General features: G+C 48.3%; 1 protein-coding gene and 1 pseudogene across 1 annotated transcript; both read right to left on the bottom strand.

The window, feature by feature from the left end:
• Positions 1-6,926: 6,926 nt before the first annotated feature.
• On the bottom strand, positions 6,927-13,351 carry Eif2b2 (eukaryotic translation initiation factor 2B subunit beta). The gene is made up of 8 exons (NM_032058.2): positions 13,147-13,351; positions 12,919-13,039; positions 12,615-12,763; positions 11,728-11,891; positions 10,643-10,738; positions 9,979-10,116; positions 8,818-8,884; positions 6,927-7,453 (listed from the first exon to the last, which is right to left on the bottom strand). Exons 1-8 carry the CDS (start codon positions 13,307-13,309, stop codon positions 7,296-7,298), a joined length of 1,056 nt encoding a protein of 351 aa, NP_114447.2. The 5' UTR covers positions 13,310-13,351; the 3' UTR covers positions 6,927-7,295.
• A 287-nt stretch (positions 13,352-13,638) lies between these two features.
• Mt1-ps4 (metallothionein 1, pseudogene 4) lies at positions 13,639-13,869 on the bottom strand (annotated as a pseudogene).
• Between the last annotated feature and the right edge of the window lie 3,280 nt (positions 13,870-17,149).

The following is a 17,149-nucleotide window of genomic DNA, read 5'->3' as shown; positions in this document are numbered from 1 at the left end:
CTTAATTTTCTAATATATGCTTGTAATTTTTTAAACATTTGTTTATTTATGCGTGTGTCTCTGTCTGTGTGCACACGTGGGCCCTGGTGTGTGTGGAAGCCAGAGAAAGACCTGTGGGAGTAGATTCTCCTCTACTGTCCAGGCTTGCGAGGGTGTGCATCTATCTCTTCCTGGCCCACGCCACCATACTTGAGATGACACTCTGGGGCCAGCTCTCACATGCTTAGCCCTTGGGCTTGCTTGCCTGCATCCCTGCCTCCAGGGCCTTCTGTACTGTGCCAGTGAGGTACCAGACCAGCGCTCCTAAGTGCTGCAGCCCGTGAGGGGTGGGGCTGGCTCTGCATGCATAGCCCTTGGACACCAACTTCCCAGATTGGCCCATACTCATGGTCTGTCTGCCCAGACCAGGGTCATACATCCACATGGTCTTTAGTGATCATATGAGCCACGGACATTGAGCAGTTTCCTGCTGCTGCATGGCCACAGGCCGGGACATGGCCCTCAGCAGCAGCCTAAGCCTGTCCTTCATCATGGCCTATTCCTCTCCACCTTCTTGTCTCCAGTCCCTCCTCTCTTCAGAGTATTCAAACCATCTGCTTCTCTTTCTCTGCCACCTCGACACCACATACTTACACATCGTAGTGGCTCCTGCTGTGCTCGGGTCACATACCTGGCAGGCGGACCTCTGCATGTCCTCCTCCTGCCCTCCAGGCTGCTTGGTTTGAAATGGATATTCTGGCTCCTGAGGGTCAAAATTCCTTGACATTTTTCATCTTCATACCTCTATATAAATATACACTTCTAACATATATAATACACACCTCTAAATAAATAAAGGCCAGAGAGAGGACTCCAGACACCAGTACCTTGGCTCAGGAGATCTAGAACACCTTTTTTGGCCACTGGGCCATTGACTGCAGGGCCACCTGGGCTGGACTGGTGTCCTTGGGAGTCGGCACCCAGCACTGCCGAACCCACCCATGTAATACATTTTAAAAGATTTATTATTTCTGTGTATATATGAGCATATGCGTACCACCTGTGTGTAGGTGCCTACAGAGGCCACAAGGAGGCACAGGATCCAATGGAACTGAAGTTAGAGGTCATCAGGGGCCACTATGTGAGTGCTGGGAACAGAACCTGGGTCCTCTGCAAGAAAGGGAAGCGCTCTTAACTGCTGACCCAGTCTCTCAAGCTCCGTGTAATATATTATTAAATTACATAATTCGGGTTTATGATATTTATTAGTTCGCCAACTTAGTGGTTCAACTTTATGAAATTCTGTTGGTAATAGTGTTGGTAACTTGAAGATAAAAGTTAGGAGATGTGAAATGTAGCCATTCTTGAGAGTTCCATTTTGGCAATGTTCATCACAATATTGAGAAGTAAAGGTGTGTGTGGATGACGCTAATGTCAGGAGATTTAACCGGGGAGAGGGTTAAGGGAACTGAGAACAGAATGGGGATCACTGGATTCTAGCCAGCACTTTGTCCCTGGGCTGAGAGGAAATGGCAGAACCACTGTGAGAATTAAGACCGCAGTTGTAGGACCTGGAGAGCTGGCTCAGAGCAGAAGAACACAGGTTCCTGCTGAAGACCTGGGTTGGGAGAGCAGCACCCACCTGATGGCTCACAGCATCTGGAAGGCCAGCTCCCGAGTATCTGACCCTGATCCTGACCTTCCGGGACACCAGGCACTCACGTGGTGCACAGACATATACACAGACAAAACACTCATGCACATACAATAAAAAAAGTTTAAGCCCCCTCATCTCCGACCCCGGAAACATGCTCTGTTTAGTAACAGGAACTGGCAAATCAGAAAAGCCAGAGCCAAAGCAGAGAGGAAGCTAAATGGGGGGGAAGGGCTGCCAGTGAGCTGGTGAACAGGAGAGCGGAGGGAGAGCTTCTCGCCAATGCCATCGCCATTGGAGTTAGGGGCAGCACAGACTGGGAGAAAAGCAAGACAGAACAGGACCAGAATTTTAGAATCTGGGCCTAAGGGGCCATGCTAGGTGAGAGCAGATGCAGCTCACAATGCCCAGAAGCCCTGGCAGCCAAGCCACATGTGGGAGCCTGGCACGCTCATCTGGAGAAGAGCTGCTCTGACACAAAACCCAGAGTGCTGTTCCTGCATCCCCTTAAAGCCAGGAGTGGGGCTGGGGAGAAAGAAGGTCCGCTTCGTAAGAGCAGTGTACAGGCGTGAGCAACTTGAGTTCAGATCCCTGGATCCCTTATGGAAGCTTGACAGGGTGTATTTGTCTGTTATCCAGTTGGTTTAAGAGTTGGGAGGTGGAGACAGGAGAATTCCCTGGAAGGGAATTACAGGCCAAGTTACCCAGAGTCTACAGCACAGGAACAAATGAAACCTTTCCTGCCTCAAACGAGGGAATACATGACAGACACCCGAGGTTGTCCTCTCACCTCCATACATGCACCAGGGTCCAAAGGTGCCTTCACAAACATGTCACACAAACATATACATACACAAGCATACTTCTTTAAGGGAATTGTGCTACACACCTGTCCCAATGTGTGGCAGGCTGAGGCAGGAGATCAAGATTTACAAAGAAACCAACGGCCATAAACCAAAGCAAAAAGCACATCATTAGACTGACTGGGAGAAGTGGCTGCCACTGTACTTGGCCACTTACAGACTGTGAGACAGCTAAGCGGTGGGGCCAGAAGGAGAGGGGAAGAAAGAAGTCTAGAGAGACTGGAATTAGAGCTTTTCTACACCAGATAAATCCTTTATCCTTAGTCCTATCTATTCCTCTACTCACTGGCCCATCATTTAGACAGTGCGTTGTGCCCATTGCCTCAGAAGGTGTGGGCCAAAGAGACCATCACGTGGCCCCCAGCTTTCTCAAACCCTCAGAGCTTTTACCCTACGCCCATTCCTTAGTGTCTCTTCCTCCTCCATCACATCTGATGATGACACCTGACCGAAACTGGAAATGTCTTACCTCACCGTTGGAATGCTGAGCAGAAAGGTAGCGCACCAGCATAAATCCGAGCTCGGCCAGCCTCACTTGAGGTTAGGCTGAAAACTCACTAGTGCTTATGTCAAAAGCAAGGAATAGCTAGTGACTAAGAGTCAGGGCGGAGCCAGTGACTACTATTTCTCTTTTGATTTGGTTGTGTTTAAAAACTTCATTTAGATTTATCATGTTACTTTATGTGTATGGGTATTTTGCTTGCATGTGTCTGTGCACCACATGCATGTCTAGTGTCCTCAGGTCAGTGGCTGAGGAAGACAAAAGAAGGCATGAGATCTCTAGGGACTGGGGCTAGAGACAGTTGTGAACTACCATGTGGTGCTGGGAATCGAACCCAGGTCCTCTACAAGAACACAATACTTTTAACCACTGAGCCATCCATCTCTCCAGCCCCTGGTTTGCATTTTTGTTTGGTTGGTTGAGACAAGGTGTCTCTGTGCAGTCCTGGCTGCTTCCGAGCTCACTGTAGACCAGGCTGGCCTCAAATTCACAGAGATCCTGCTGTCTCTGCCTCCTGAGCGCTGAGACCAAAGGCATGTGTTACCACACCCAGCCTGGTTTGCAGTTTTGAGACAAAGTTTCACTCTGCACGTGGCCCAGACTGCCTCAAAGTTGGAATCTTCTTGTCTCTGCCTCCTAAGGGTTGGGATTACCAGAGAGAGCCATGGTGCCCTGCCTCGTTCTCTTAATAAACTCTGTGTTCTCCTTTCTTAGCCTGCGGACTGCTACAGATTATGAATTTTAGGGATCCAGTCAAGTTTTCATGTAATTCACCACAGGCTAGCTTGTTTCTAGGCAGGTCTTGATTCTAAATGCAGCAGGCCCAGGGGAGGAAACCCATCAGGAGTCTGCCTGGCATAGCATTTACTGGAAACATCCAGCAATCCCAACTTCAGTGCCTTAGCTGTGAGTGACGTGGAGATGGGAGTTCTTTATTGATGACTATGTCACTGCTGACAAAGTATCCAGGTGCAGCTGCTTGGTGCACGAGGGGCCCAGTGATGCAGCTGGGTGGGGAGCACTTGCCTACCACATACAAAGCCTTGAGTTCTGTTCCCAGCTCTGCACGCCATGATGTACAGAGAAGCAGACCGGATACACAATACCTGCAAACCCCTTGCAAGCCAAGTGCATTTCAGAAAACTTCTCCATGTTAACTCAGGCGCATATCCACTGACAGAGAATTCTTTTGTTTGTAAATGTGTGTGTGTGTGTGTGTGTGTGTGTGTGTGTGTGTGTGTGTGTACGTGCACACACGTGTAGAAGATGGAGACCAACTTGTGGAAGTCCATTTTATCCTTCTGCCAGTTCGTTTATCCAGCGGAGTCACCGAAGCCACCCTAACCTAAGGAGTTTCTGAGAGGTCAGAGAGACAGTAGGGAGCTTTTCGAATTTTATCCCTGTGTTAGTATTCGCAGCTACGCAGACCTGATGGGCCAAGCTGTACACAGGGAAAATCAACAGAGCTCAGCAGAGCGGCCAGGCAGCATTTGTCATCCAAAGACGAATGCAAGTTTTTGGTTTTCTTAAATGGTTTTGAAGCATGTCTATGAGACATTCTGTGAGTACCAGCATTTCTTTGAGGATCAGTTTACACTTACTTTTTTTCCTTTTTTTTCCTTTTGGTAAGAGTGTTTTCAGACTTCTGAAGCTAAATTAAGAGTTTCTGTTCCTTATTCAAGTTCCAAGAATTATGCCTTTCCTGCTCTCTGCCCAGCTTGGAAGATAGAAACCGTGGGAACAAGTGTCCTTACGAACTGCGTTTGTTATCTGATGGTTTATTGGTGCGTTCGGGAAGACATCCCCACCCATGGCTCTTATTTCTATAATTCTGTCCAAGCATCAAGTTTGTTTTATTTTTTTTTTTCTGGGTCCTGCCTTCAGACAGTATTGTGAGGTAGACCTGGCAAGGCTGGGGGTTGCAAGTCTCTGGACTTGACCCTGCCAGTGAGTGTCCCTTCTCTTCCCAGCCATAGCTGATCCTTGAACAAGAGAAGGAAGAGAAGTGGTAGGAAAACAGGGCCTGGTACAGTTGACTTAGGTGACTTAAGTCATAGAGTCTAAAGTGGCACCCTGCCCATCTCTTCTGGGCTCGAAGACAGCTTCTGTCCCACGCTCATCTGTCTCAGTCATGCCTGGAAGGACACGTGCTAATTTTAGACAGAGACTGGGATGCACAAAAAGTATCATGGCAAGCGAGTCCCCAGCTCGCTGCTGTTCTTAATCCAAACCACACAATTGTACCCAAGTGAATTGCTGATAGAGTTGCTGCTTTCAGAGACAATGGCTTGTCGCTGGCAGACATAAACCACGACATAAGAAGGCACAGGATCTTCTATGCGAGAAACAAGAGAAATAATTAGAAGTCTGAGTGAGTCAGGCAGGCTGCTCTTAGTCCCTCAGGTCAACCCTCTCTGATCTATGACCATCCCCCACCACAGCCTTTCACTTCTTACTTTCCACCAAACTACCCCTCCAAGTCGCTCAGTGCCTTAGGGGTTAAACGTGAAGATTCCTAAGCTCCTGCCCTCCATCCAGCCTCTCCCTCAAGAGGCCGAGCTCTCAAGGGGAGTCACTTTCAGAGCAGTGGGTCCCTAACCCCGGTTCATCCTAGCCCACCTTTTCAAAACTCCATTGCTAAACACTACACGTAAGACTGGAATCTCTAGCTTGCTACAGCTGGTGTTCCTCCAACTTTTAACCCTGCATTTATGTAAGGAGTAAGGATCTCGTGTACTGCTTTTGTGTCCTCTCACAGCCACCCACCCTAACTCATGGACTAGTGGACTTCCTTACACACGTCTCCCACTCTAACTGGGAATGTGAGTATGCCTTTGACAGGTGGCCTGTCACTTCCAACCTAACGGAATTATGTCAGGCAGCTGTAGCTAACTGCAACCACTCGGAAGGCTGCTGTGCTCACCACTAGGCCACCAACAGTCACTTGAGAAGCCGCACACCTGCCACTTGGGGATGTGGGTCAGGAAAAGCCTGACCTGAGCCTTCAGAAAAGCAAGAAATTGGAATTTGTTAGGAGTACCCCTCTCTAGTTTTTTTTTTTGTTTTGTTTTGTTTTTTCTTCTTTTTTCTTTTTTTCGGAGCTGGGGACCGAACCCAGGGCCTTGCACTTGCTAGGCAAGCGCTCTACCACTGAGCTAAATCCCCAACCCCATCTAGTTTTTTTAATAATGAGAATACAAATTCAAGGCTGGGGAAACCAGTCAAAGCGCTTTCAACACAGACACTGCCGTCCAGCTGCTGCAGGATGTGTCGCCTGCAGCCTGCACAGCACTGCAGCAGAAACACTTTATTTACCTTCCTTCTTGCTGTTGCGGAAAATAGCTGTGATCGAGCTACACTGGTCGTTGTGTGTCCTTTGTTCCTTTAAATAATTCTGCAAGTGTAGGCTCCTAACTGCCTCCCAGACTAATGAGTCCTCAACCTCATCAGAAAGGGAGGCTTTGAACCAATTCCCTTCCCAAAACCTGATGCAGAAGCAGACCCCAAGGTGGTGTATCTTAAGCTCCATGAAGCTTGCCTCTTTTTTCCCCCTTAAGATTTATTATTTTATGTGAGTACGCTGTAACTGTCTTCAGACACACCAGAAGAGGGTATCAGATCTCATTACAGATGGCTGTGAGCCACCATGCAGTTGCTGGGAATTGAACTCAGGACCTCTGGAAGAGCAGTCACTGTTCTTAACTGCTGAGTCATCTCTCTGGCATGAGGCTCAACTCTTAAAGCCACTACCGAAGATACTAAAAAGTTGCTTGGGGCCCTATCCAGTTAGCTGCATGGGAAACTACTTTAGTTTACACTTCTGTTGTAGGCTTTCCTCTCTGATCCCAGCCCTCCCTCTATACAAACACAGAGAGGGCTGCACTACGCTTCAGTCCAGTCAGAGTTCTGAACAATAAATGAACTTGGGGAGTTTCCAGTAGCTTTTATTGGCACAGCCTAGGAAAAGGTCTGGAAGGCATTTCTGAGCAAACACCGACCCAGCAAAAGTAGTCATGGTATGTCTGTGTAACACACCACAGAGCCAGGAGGTTGAAGTTCCTGAAACAAACATAGCCTAGTCACAAAGTGGCCCCAAAATGCCAGGGAAGCAAGGCCTGCTGCTCAGATAAGCCCAGAAGGCAGGAGCAGTCCTGGACCACTCCTCACTGGGCATGAGTAGGAAGGCAGGCGACAGGCACTGAGGGTTCAGGCTGACTCTCCAGTCCCCACTGCAGCAGCAACACTGTGTCTCCACTCCACTCCGGGTCTAAGCTGGTTCCGCATAGGACAGGCCGTGTCAGAGGACATGGTCGTCAGGATGGTAGAGCTCGCTCATCAGGCGGTAGACGTAGGACGGTGCATTCCCACCAATGTTGGAGATAAAGAGGGTAATGAGGTCAGGGGGCACGTAGTCAAACACAGGACAGTGGACACTGACCTTCTCCAGAATGTCTCCTGCAAGACAATCACATGCTGGAGGTAAACTGAGGATCCAGTTCTAACAGCAGAGTACAAGTTCAGTAACACAGGCGTGCTAGACAGTTGTGGCTAAACTCAAACTGGGAGAGGTGGCTGTGACTCGTGCTTTCCAGTGGCTGAGTCAGGTGGACGGCCAGTGTGAGGACAGTCAGAGACGCCACCTCAAACTAAAACAAACTACGACGACAGTAAAACCAACTTCTCTTGTGTCTTTTCATAGCTTTTAAAATTCAAACTTGGGGCTGGAGCAGTGGCTCACTGGCTAGGGTTACTAGTTGTTCTTCCAGAGGACCTGGGTTTGGTTTCTACCGCCACATGGCAGCTCGCCACCAGCTGTAACTCTAGATCCAACGGATCCAATGTCCCTTTCCAGCTCTGAAGAAACCGCCTTGCATGTAGTACACAGACATGCAGGTGAAACACCCATACATATAAAAAACAAAAAACAATTTTTTTAAATTTAAATTCAAGATTGCAACCTTAAAGGTCCATCTCTCCCCTACCAACCACACTAACTTACTCTGACCCACTCTCCCCCACGCCTGAAACCGTCCAGCCACATGACCAGCTTTCCCCAACTGGCTAGACACACAGTCCCTAGAAAGTCTTCTCAAATCCTCACACAGAGCCAACCCATTTAGGACTCCAGCAATGCCATCCAATCAGGACCCGTCACCAGTCTTAGGTAAGTCCTGTCACCACCACCTTTTTTCTCTAACACATTCCAGGACCCCACACTTTCTTGCCCGCCATGTACAGCGTATGTCTGTGTGAAGAGGGCTTTAATGCCTCATTCTTTTATCCCCTGCACCACGTGCAGCGATGCAGAACAGGAATTTCTCTTTCCCTTTAGTGTTCTCAGACAGCGTGTCATCACATAGCTCTGCTTGGCCTGAAATTCACTATACAGAGAGCCTAGGATGGTCTTGACTTGTGATGGCCCTCAGCTCCTCACTAAGTGAGGACTATGAGCGCCGCTACACTTGGCTTCCAAACTAAATAAAAGGATACACTGTTCAACGTCTAAGAAGAAGCAGGCCAACATCTAGTGTTCTGTTCTTACAGAGTGTGTGCAGCCAGCTGGACTGCTCGCCAGACCGTGGGCTCACCGACCAGAGCTGCTGCCTTCAAATGAGGCCTGAGAAGCACCTCCTTCCCATCCCTCCCCCACAACATGGGGCATCTAGGCTGCAGGAGAGATCGCAAGTACAGGTACTTCAGATCTGCTGCTTTGAGTGGCCAATTCACCAAAAAAACTACTCCTTACAGCAACTGAAAATGGTCTACATAAGTAATGTGCTCGCGCGCGTACACACACACACACACACACACACCCATACCTTCTGTGAAAGGAAGGACTTCTTCAGGAGCCACAAACTTGTGAAATGAATCTTCTTCACTGGGGAACTAGAAAAAAGAAAAGAAACATTTTTTAAAGAGATTCGGCCATTTCATTGAATGCCTTGCTGTTGCCATGTGGATAGAAACGCAGGGCCCACAAAGGATTCATATATAACCGTGTAGAGCAGTGTTAGTCACAGAAGGTAAGAGGTAAACCACCGATACCCACCGATAAACACACCCTTAGCTAGGGGTCTGGAGAGACGGGCAACGGTGAAGAGCACTTACTGTTCTGACAATGCACAACCATCTGTATACCTCACGGAATGCAAGGCCCTCTTCTGACCTCCTTGGACACTAGGGCATGCACAAAGAGCATGCAAAATAAAATATACTTAAAAAAATCTAAATAGCCGGGTGGTGGTGGCACACACCTTTAATCCCACCACTCAGGAGGCAGAAGCAGGTGGATCTCTGTGAGTTCGAGACCAGCCTGGTCTACAAAGAGTTCCAGGACAGTCAGGGCTACACAGAGAAACCCTGTACCAAACAAACAAACAGCCTAAATAAATGGGTAATTAAACTGCGGTATGACCATGCAGACACAGGTTGTTCCTATGCAAAGTTTCTGTAACCGTAAAATGACTACTCACTTAACAACTGCTGATATTCAAGCTCCGGAAGACAGGCCCTAAAATAATGACACACACTCCCACCCCTAAAAAGAGGATTCTAGGGGTTGGGGATTTAGCTCAGTGGTAGAGTGCTTGCCTAGGAAGTGCAAGGCCCTGGGTTCGGTCCCCAGCTCCGAAAAAAAGAACCAAAAAAAAAAAAAAAAGAAAAAAAAAAGAGGATTCTATGACCCTAGTTTCAGCCTGCTTGACATTTCCAGAAGTGTTTGGGGCAATGGAGAATAGTGGCAATGGGACGTACAGGGCCTTTCTCTGCCCTGTGTTATCCTGATGTTATTGGTGAAGGATTATAACTACTGATTCTGTTCCTGGCTCAAAACACCTATGGCTCCCTTTAGCCTGTACTGGATCAAATCCATTAAGCAAGGAACAAATCAAAAGGAGACCCTGGAGTACGCTGAAGGTCAGAGTGGAAGCCTACACATCTGTCCTTCTCTGCTGGTTCCAGCTACAGACAGACTGACGCACCTGAGGAGAGAGCTTGAACATGGGTGCGCAGACGATGAGAGGCGTGGAGTGGTGTTTGGCTGCCAGTGCCAGAGTGTGAGTTCCTGCCACAGCCCTCAGGGAACCATTGGCCAGGATAGTCTTCGTACCAATGATCACCTTTGGGAGGAGAAAAGCCATGAGCACCTTGGGGTGGAGACCTAACAGGGCCTTTGGCTGGATGTTCAGGCCTGTATCGTGGCCTCTGCAGGGCTAACAGGCAGCAGAGGGCCAGGTAACCTACTAGTTCTGACAAACATGGCATGGCTCGGGAAGCTGCAACACCTGTTTTTCCCCGGCCTTTCCTGGAAGTCATGCCCAGCACCTCCCGGGACCTAAGCCCGGTCACTTACCATCCACCCTGCCCAGCTCCCTGAGCAGACATGGGAACCCATAGCAAACCCCAACAGCTCACTAGCACGCTTAGCTCAGTTCCACTTCCTTCTTTTCAATGCGTCAGTCACATTTAGAGGCTATTCCTCGTGAGGATCGGTGATGTGGGTGAGGGGGACAAGGCCAGCGAACAGATTCCAGGGGCCCAAGTGCTCATTTTCAAATGGAGCTAGAAACCTGCTCTCACTGTGGACCTCACAAGACAAGAAAAAGAAACTCGTATTCCAGAATTAGTGACTCCAGTGCCACCCACCTTGTTGACTCTTGACATAACAGCAAAAATGGCAGCATCGGTCATGACAGTTGTCTCGATACCTGCTTCGGACAAATTGACGGCCATTTCATGTCCCTGAAACAGGAGGGAAAAAAAGGCTGGTGATAGAACAAAGTGATATAGTGACCAGAGCTGATGTATGGAACTGGATCTCAAACTCTGAAATCTAGTCCCCCGGATAACCCATCTATCAGTGGTAGAGTCTGGCAGGCCACGGGGACGCTATTAAATGTTACTTCAGAGCAGCACAAAACTGGAAATACAACTGCTTACGTAATGCAAGCACAGCCAGCAGGACAGCTCCCATCCCGGTCTTTTACAACGTTGATGTCCTGTGTGTTTCCTGACACCTGTTATTTACGTAAGGACTGAGTGAGATTAAACACCAGTCACACCCAAGGTACCTAGGACCAGTCATTTACACAGCTTTCTTAAACGACCATTTAAATGTATCTACAGCAACTTGAAAATCCTTACTGATATTTTGTTTGGGGAGGGGTTCTGTGTGTGTGTGTGGTATGTGTCTGTGGTGTGTGCGTGTGTGTGTGTGTGCGTGTGTGTGGTGTATGTGGTATGTGCAACCCTTGTTTGTTTACAGGCGAGTTCTCACTATTGAGCGCTTGCTTACCTGGAACTCACTATGTACCAGATCAAGTTGTTCTCACACTCAGAGGTCTACCCGCCTCTGCCTCCCCAATGCTGAGACTAAAGGCCTGCGCTGCCAGCATGACAGGACTGATTTTCCTTCTTTCTTCCCCTTTCTTTCTTTCTTTCTCTCTTTCTTTCCTTCTCCTCTTCCTCCTCCTCCTCCTCTCTGAGACAGGGTCTTTCAGTAGTCCTGGCTGTCAGAGAACTCACTATGTAGACCAGGCTGGTTTCGAACTCAGAGACCTGCCTGCCTCTACATCCCTAGAGCTGTGATTTAAAGTGTGGGCTATCGCATCCAGCATGATTTACTTTCTTAATGACTCAAGGTAGAGCTAATCAATTCACAGTTGGCTCAGACTCACCCCTCCTTTATTCCCTCTTCACCCCTTCTTGGTGACTCTAGCAGCCCCTTTTACCTGGCAGAAAGGAGCACACTCTGCAGCAATGACATGGAACTTCCTCTTCTGGGCTGCCTCTCTAAGGAAAGCCTCGACTGTCCTAGAGAAGCCAATGGTCATGATCACCTCGTTGGAGTGGATGTGCTCCAGAGCTTGGGCTGCAATGTTCTCCGTTGTGCCTTCTGCAAGAATAGGTTCACAAGAGAATGTGCAAGCGTCATGCTTCGCCCAGACATGCGATGGTCCCCAAGGGAAGCCTGCTCTCGTGCTGCCCACCTGCCATGGCCAGGTTTAAAGGCTCAAGGGGCAAAGTTCCAACCTCTTTTCTTTTTTTTTTTTTTTTTTTTTGGTTCTTTTTTTCGGAGCTGCGGATCAAACCCAGGGCCTTGCGCTTCCTAGGCAAGCGCTCTACCACTGAGCCAGATCCCCAACACCGTTAAACATTTTTTTGAAGTCAAGATGAAGTTTAGTGAAAAAGAAACTTTCAAATGTGACTTTTGGGAATTCATTTTCTGTTTTTTGGTTTGTTTTTTGTTTGTTTGTTTTTTGTTTGTTTGTTTGTTTGTTTTTTGCAGCGCTGGGAATTAAACCCAGGGTCTCAAGTATGGTACTCTTCAACTGAGTTACATTCCCAGCAAGTTCATTTGCTACAAAATAAAATAAAATAAAATAAAGACGTGCCCTAAAATAAATCTCCCGAATAATGTGCTTTGAAAGAGCAGGCCTGTCTTGAAAGATGCAGTTACTATAGGCCTGGTGTTTTCCATCCATTCCTACCAGATGCTGTTCAAACCAGAAGACTGGTAATCTCCCCTATCCCTATCAATGATTAATTTCTCGGGGGGGGGGGTGTTGTTTCACTTGCCTTTGACCTATCTTGTCCATTTAGTGATCAGACCTCTTACCCAGTTCCACTAGCAGCTCATTAATCGCCTCAATGATGTTGGACTTAAGTGGGGCATAATGGAAGCTGAAATCCTCGCTCAGGCCTCCGGATGTCAAGAGTTTGTGCAGGGACTCCTGCTGATCGCTCTCATCACTGCGCCCATGCAGTCTAAAGAGGCAACAAGACCCAAAGAGTGAACGTGGGGGCAACCGGAGCAGCTCAGTCACAACAGAGGCTCCAAGCTGATAGGAGACACAGTTTTAATAACAAAAAGCCAGCATCCCTTGGTCCCACCAAGAGCCCACCCAAGCTGTGAGTTTGACCTGCCATACTCCTCCCGTATGATCTTGAGGACTCTCCGCACCATGTTTCCCACGGTGGTCTCGGAGGGCTGCGCGGCTGTCATCCTCCTACCCTCTCTGCGGATCAAATCCATTAGGTCCCCTGAAACCCAAGAGAGACCAGGTGAACGGGGCAGGTGTGCGGTGAGAGTGAATATCAGCTTCAGAAATAGAACGAGGACAAAAAGAGTGGGGCTGGGGCTGCCGCACCGGCGTTGTTCCAGTGGTGGTCCGTGATGAGCCGGCGCAGCAGCCCCAGGGTCTCCCGAGCCATGTCCTCCGAGCTGCGCCGCCCGCCACCTCGCTTCAGAGTTTCCACGAAGCTCTCGATCCTCTCGGACAACTCCGAGCCCTTCGCCGCGGCACCCGGCATCTCCACTACAGTCCCTGGACTTGCAGAAGCCTCAACTGCCAGACCAGTTTCACTTCCGGGGCGAGAGAGGTCAACTTCCGCTCGGTGAAGCATAATTGAGTTTGAGAAGTTGTAAGCCCGCCCTTCACTCTGCTGAGGCCAATCAGAAACGTGTTACAGTGGAGCTGGGCGCGCCGCCGGGAAGTGACGGCTGGAAGTGTCCTCTTGGGAGTCTGCGCCCGAAGCCCGTAGGACACTGGCCAGTCTGGTTGCTATGGGGATAGCAAGCGGCTCTCCCTCCCTGTGACCAATAGAAGTTGCTTTCCTCTTTCCTGACTGGGCTGCCTGTTGCTTGGTAGCCGCCGCAAGTGCGCGTCCAGGACTCAGGACGCCCAGAAAAGTGCTGCTACATCACTTCAGGCACAGCTCGTGCACTGGTCCGAGGCACCTTTGCAGACACAGCCCTGGGCACATTTGGAGCAGCAGCTCTTCTTGCAGGAGGTGCATTTGCAGTTCTTGCAGTCGCAGGAGCTGGAGCAGGTGCAGGAGCCGCCGGTAGATCAGGAGCATTTGGGGTCCATTCTGAGATCTGGTGAATCTGGAGCTACGGTGGAAGCAACAAGAAGGCAGTCAGGCTGCTGAAGTCGGGATCAATATTCCAGACTTTTAAGACTCTCCTTATAGCTGACAAATTGTTTTCCTGGGTACTAGATCAATATCAAAATCATATAAACTGAGTACAGGAAAACTGTACCCGTCATTAGCAAAAACAAAAACAAACAAAAAGCAAAATAAAAAAAACTAATAAATTATTAGGAAATAGAATACAGCAACATGGGCTGGAGAGATGGCTCAACGGTTAAGAGCACTGAATGCGGGCTGGAGAGATGGCTCAGCGGTTAAGAGCACTGACTGCTCTTCCAGAGGTCCTGAGTTCAAATCCCAGCAACCACATGGTGGCTCACAACCATCTGTAATGGGATCTGATGCACTCTTCTGGTGTGTCTGAAGACAGTAACAATGTACTCACATACATTAAATAAATAAATATTGAAAAAAAAAAAGAGCACTGAATTCTCTTCCAGAGGTCCTGAGTTCAATTCCCAGCAACTTCATGGTGGCTCACCACCATCTGTAAAGGGATCTAATGCCTCCTTCTGGTGTGTCAGACACACTAGCTACAGTGTACTCACATAAATAAATCTTTAGAATACAGCAACACATTAAAAAGAGTAAATATAGGGCTGGGGATTTAGCTCAGTGGTAGAGCGCTTACCTAGGAAGCGCAAGGCCCTGGGTTCGGTCCCCAGCTCCGAAAAAAAAAAAAAAAGAACCAAAAAAAAAAAAAAGAGTAAATATTTGCAATCTAAATGGCACATTGTTTCATTTGCTGGGGGCTGGCTCACTTGTACATTAGCCATCAGGGCCAACTCCACTGTGTTGCCCAGGCAAGGCACAGGGCCAGCTCTCCCAAGTGCTGCAGCCAGTGAGTGGGCAAGGCTAGCTCTTCCCTCTCATGACTCCAGGATCAACTTTCCTGGCTACTGCAGGTGGCAAGGGAGAAGGGAAAGGGCATCACACCAGTACCCACACCACCAGAGAAGTATCAAGGGGCCATCTCTCCCACACTCTGCCCTTCTCCACAACTCACATGTGCCCCCTACACCAGGACCAGCTCTACTGTGCTGCCCAATGGAAGTATAGAACCCATTTGCCCAAGTGCTCTAGTGTTCAAGGGACAGGGCCAACTCACCTGCTCTTATGACCTAAAGACCAGTTCTCTAGACTGCCTCAGGTGGTGAAGAGGAAGAGGGCATCACCCCCACACCCATACCACCTCACGGCACAGGTTGATAGGAGCCAGCTCTCTCTTGCTCTCACTCTGGGGGCTGGCTAACCCCAAAACCCCTCAACTGGGGCCAACGCTACTGTGATGTCCAGATGAGGGTCAGGCCCAGCTCCCCCCACTCTGATGACCCTAGGGTCAGCTTTCCCGACTGTCTCAGGTGGGCATCTCCCCCCTGCCCAGGTCACCTCACAGCAGAGGAGTGGTGGGGCCATCTGTCTAGCAATGTTCTACATGCTTACCAACACATGGTATTACCAAACATCTCTGTAGGAAGTAGACATAAAAAAGATACTTCAGGATTGTTTTAATTTGCATTTTCCTGCTCCAGTGAGTCTTGTGTTTCCCCACACTTACCAAACTCCGTTTTGCTCATTATTAGAGCTTGCATATGGTTGAAGTGTGTTCCTCAAAAGTCTGCTGAAGGTTGATCTTTTACTGTGATAATATTGGGAAGTGGTGAGCTCTAGGAGGAGTGTGGGTGGCGTCTGGAGGATGACAGCCGAGCTGCCACGTGCACACAAACACGTCAGTGGCACATGCACACAAGCACATCGGCTTCCACATGCACATGAACACATCCATATGCATCCTCTCAGAGAAAGCAGTGACTGAGAAGAAATGTTGACCACAGTTCCTTTTAAAATTATTTTTTAAACCATGTGTATGGGAGTTTGTCTGCATGTATGTTTGTAGAGCAGGAGGAGTCCCTGTGACAGATGCATAGCACTTCTAGTTTAAGAAAGGGGGATGTCAAAACCTGATGCCCTTGACAGTCGTGAACTGCCAGGTAGATGCTGGGAGTCAAACCCAATCCTCTGAGAGAGCTGCCAATGTTCCTTATCGGAGACACAGCTACACATCTGTCCTAGTGACTCATCATGCCGTACCTGTGTGTTCTGTACCTTTTAAAATACATATTTTGTGACTTTAAAAATGTTTACCCTGTATTCCTTACAAGAAAACTTAAAAACGTGTGAGAGAGAAAGCATTTCCTCGGGCTTGGATTAAATCCAGGTGCTGGGACTCAAGGTTTACAGCAACACACCTGCATGCACATGTGCTTAAGTTTTGTGGACTGGAGAGACAGCTCAGTGGGCTAAAGCTGTTTGGCTGTTTTGCAGACCTCAGGTTCAATTCTCGGAACCCACACCGTGGCACACAGCTTCCCGAAGCCCTAGATTAATGGAGACATATACCGTGATCATGGATAGGAAGCTTTAGTACTTTAAATATATCTAGATTCCCAATTGTATTCTTCTAATCAAAACTCTAATGGCGGCAATAAAATAAAATAAAATAAATAAATCAGAAGTTGTTTCTAAGATATACAAGGAAGAGAAAGGGACCAAACTAGTCACGATACCCTAAGTGACAAGATGTAGGCAAGAAACGTTTCCCTACCAGAGAGCAAGACTTTTTTTTTTTTAAGGGCAAGGCAGTGTTTAGGAAAATGGCATTTTAGTTTAGGATGAATGTAGCACTGAGACAGAACAGGTCCCCAGACAGACACACATGTTCTGGAGACCCAACAGACAACAGTAGCATCTTAGAAATTATTGCTGAAAAGAATGGCGAAAGAAAAGAGAATTGCTTTTCATGAACATCTCTCATCCCCCACAAAAAATAATTCTAATTTATGTATTCAGACAATTTCTCTAAATGTTTAGATTAGAAGACGCTAGGTGGCTACCTCAGTGGAGAAATGTACACAGAACCCTAGTGTGACCCCTCACTTCATAAACTATCAACAGAACTAAAATATTCAGAGGAAAATACAGGAGCTTGTTTTCAGTTTTGGATTCGGGAAGGCTTTCTTAAGTCACAGAGAAAGCAGAGGCCCAGGTGACTTGTTCAGTGTTATGCATCATAGTTAGCTCCAGCTGTCAGTGTGACACAACCTGGAGTCACCTGGGAAGGAGGAACCTCAGCTAGGAAATTGCTTAGATCAGACAGATTGGCCTGTGGCCACATCCTTGAGGCATTTCCCCGAAACTGGCTCTGTAGACCAGGCT

Source organism: Rattus norvegicus, chromosome 6 (assembly GCF_036323735.1).
Source record: "Rattus norvegicus strain BN/NHsdMcwi chromosome 6, GRCr8, whole genome shotgun sequence".
In the NCBI taxonomy this organism is placed as follows: domain Eukaryota; kingdom Metazoa; phylum Chordata; class Mammalia; order Rodentia; family Muridae; genus Rattus; species Rattus norvegicus.
This window is presented reverse-complemented; position numbering and strand designations above follow the sequence as displayed.

Bases quoted from the DNA above. Each gene is read 5' to 3' on its own strand.
- Eif2b2 (NM_032058.2), bottom strand. From the start codon at position 13,309: ATGCCGGGTGCCGCGGCGAAGGGCTCGGAGTTGTCCGAGAGGATCGAG. The intron at 12,764-12,918 runs GTCAAACTCACA...TTGCCTCTTTAG, and splicing joins ATACGGGAGGAGTATGGCAG to ACTGCATGGGCGCAGTGATG. The intron at 8,885-9,978 runs GTGCGTCAGTCT...TCTTTTTTCTAG, and splicing joins TGTTCAAGCTCTCTCCTCAG to TTCCCCAGTGAAGAAGATTC.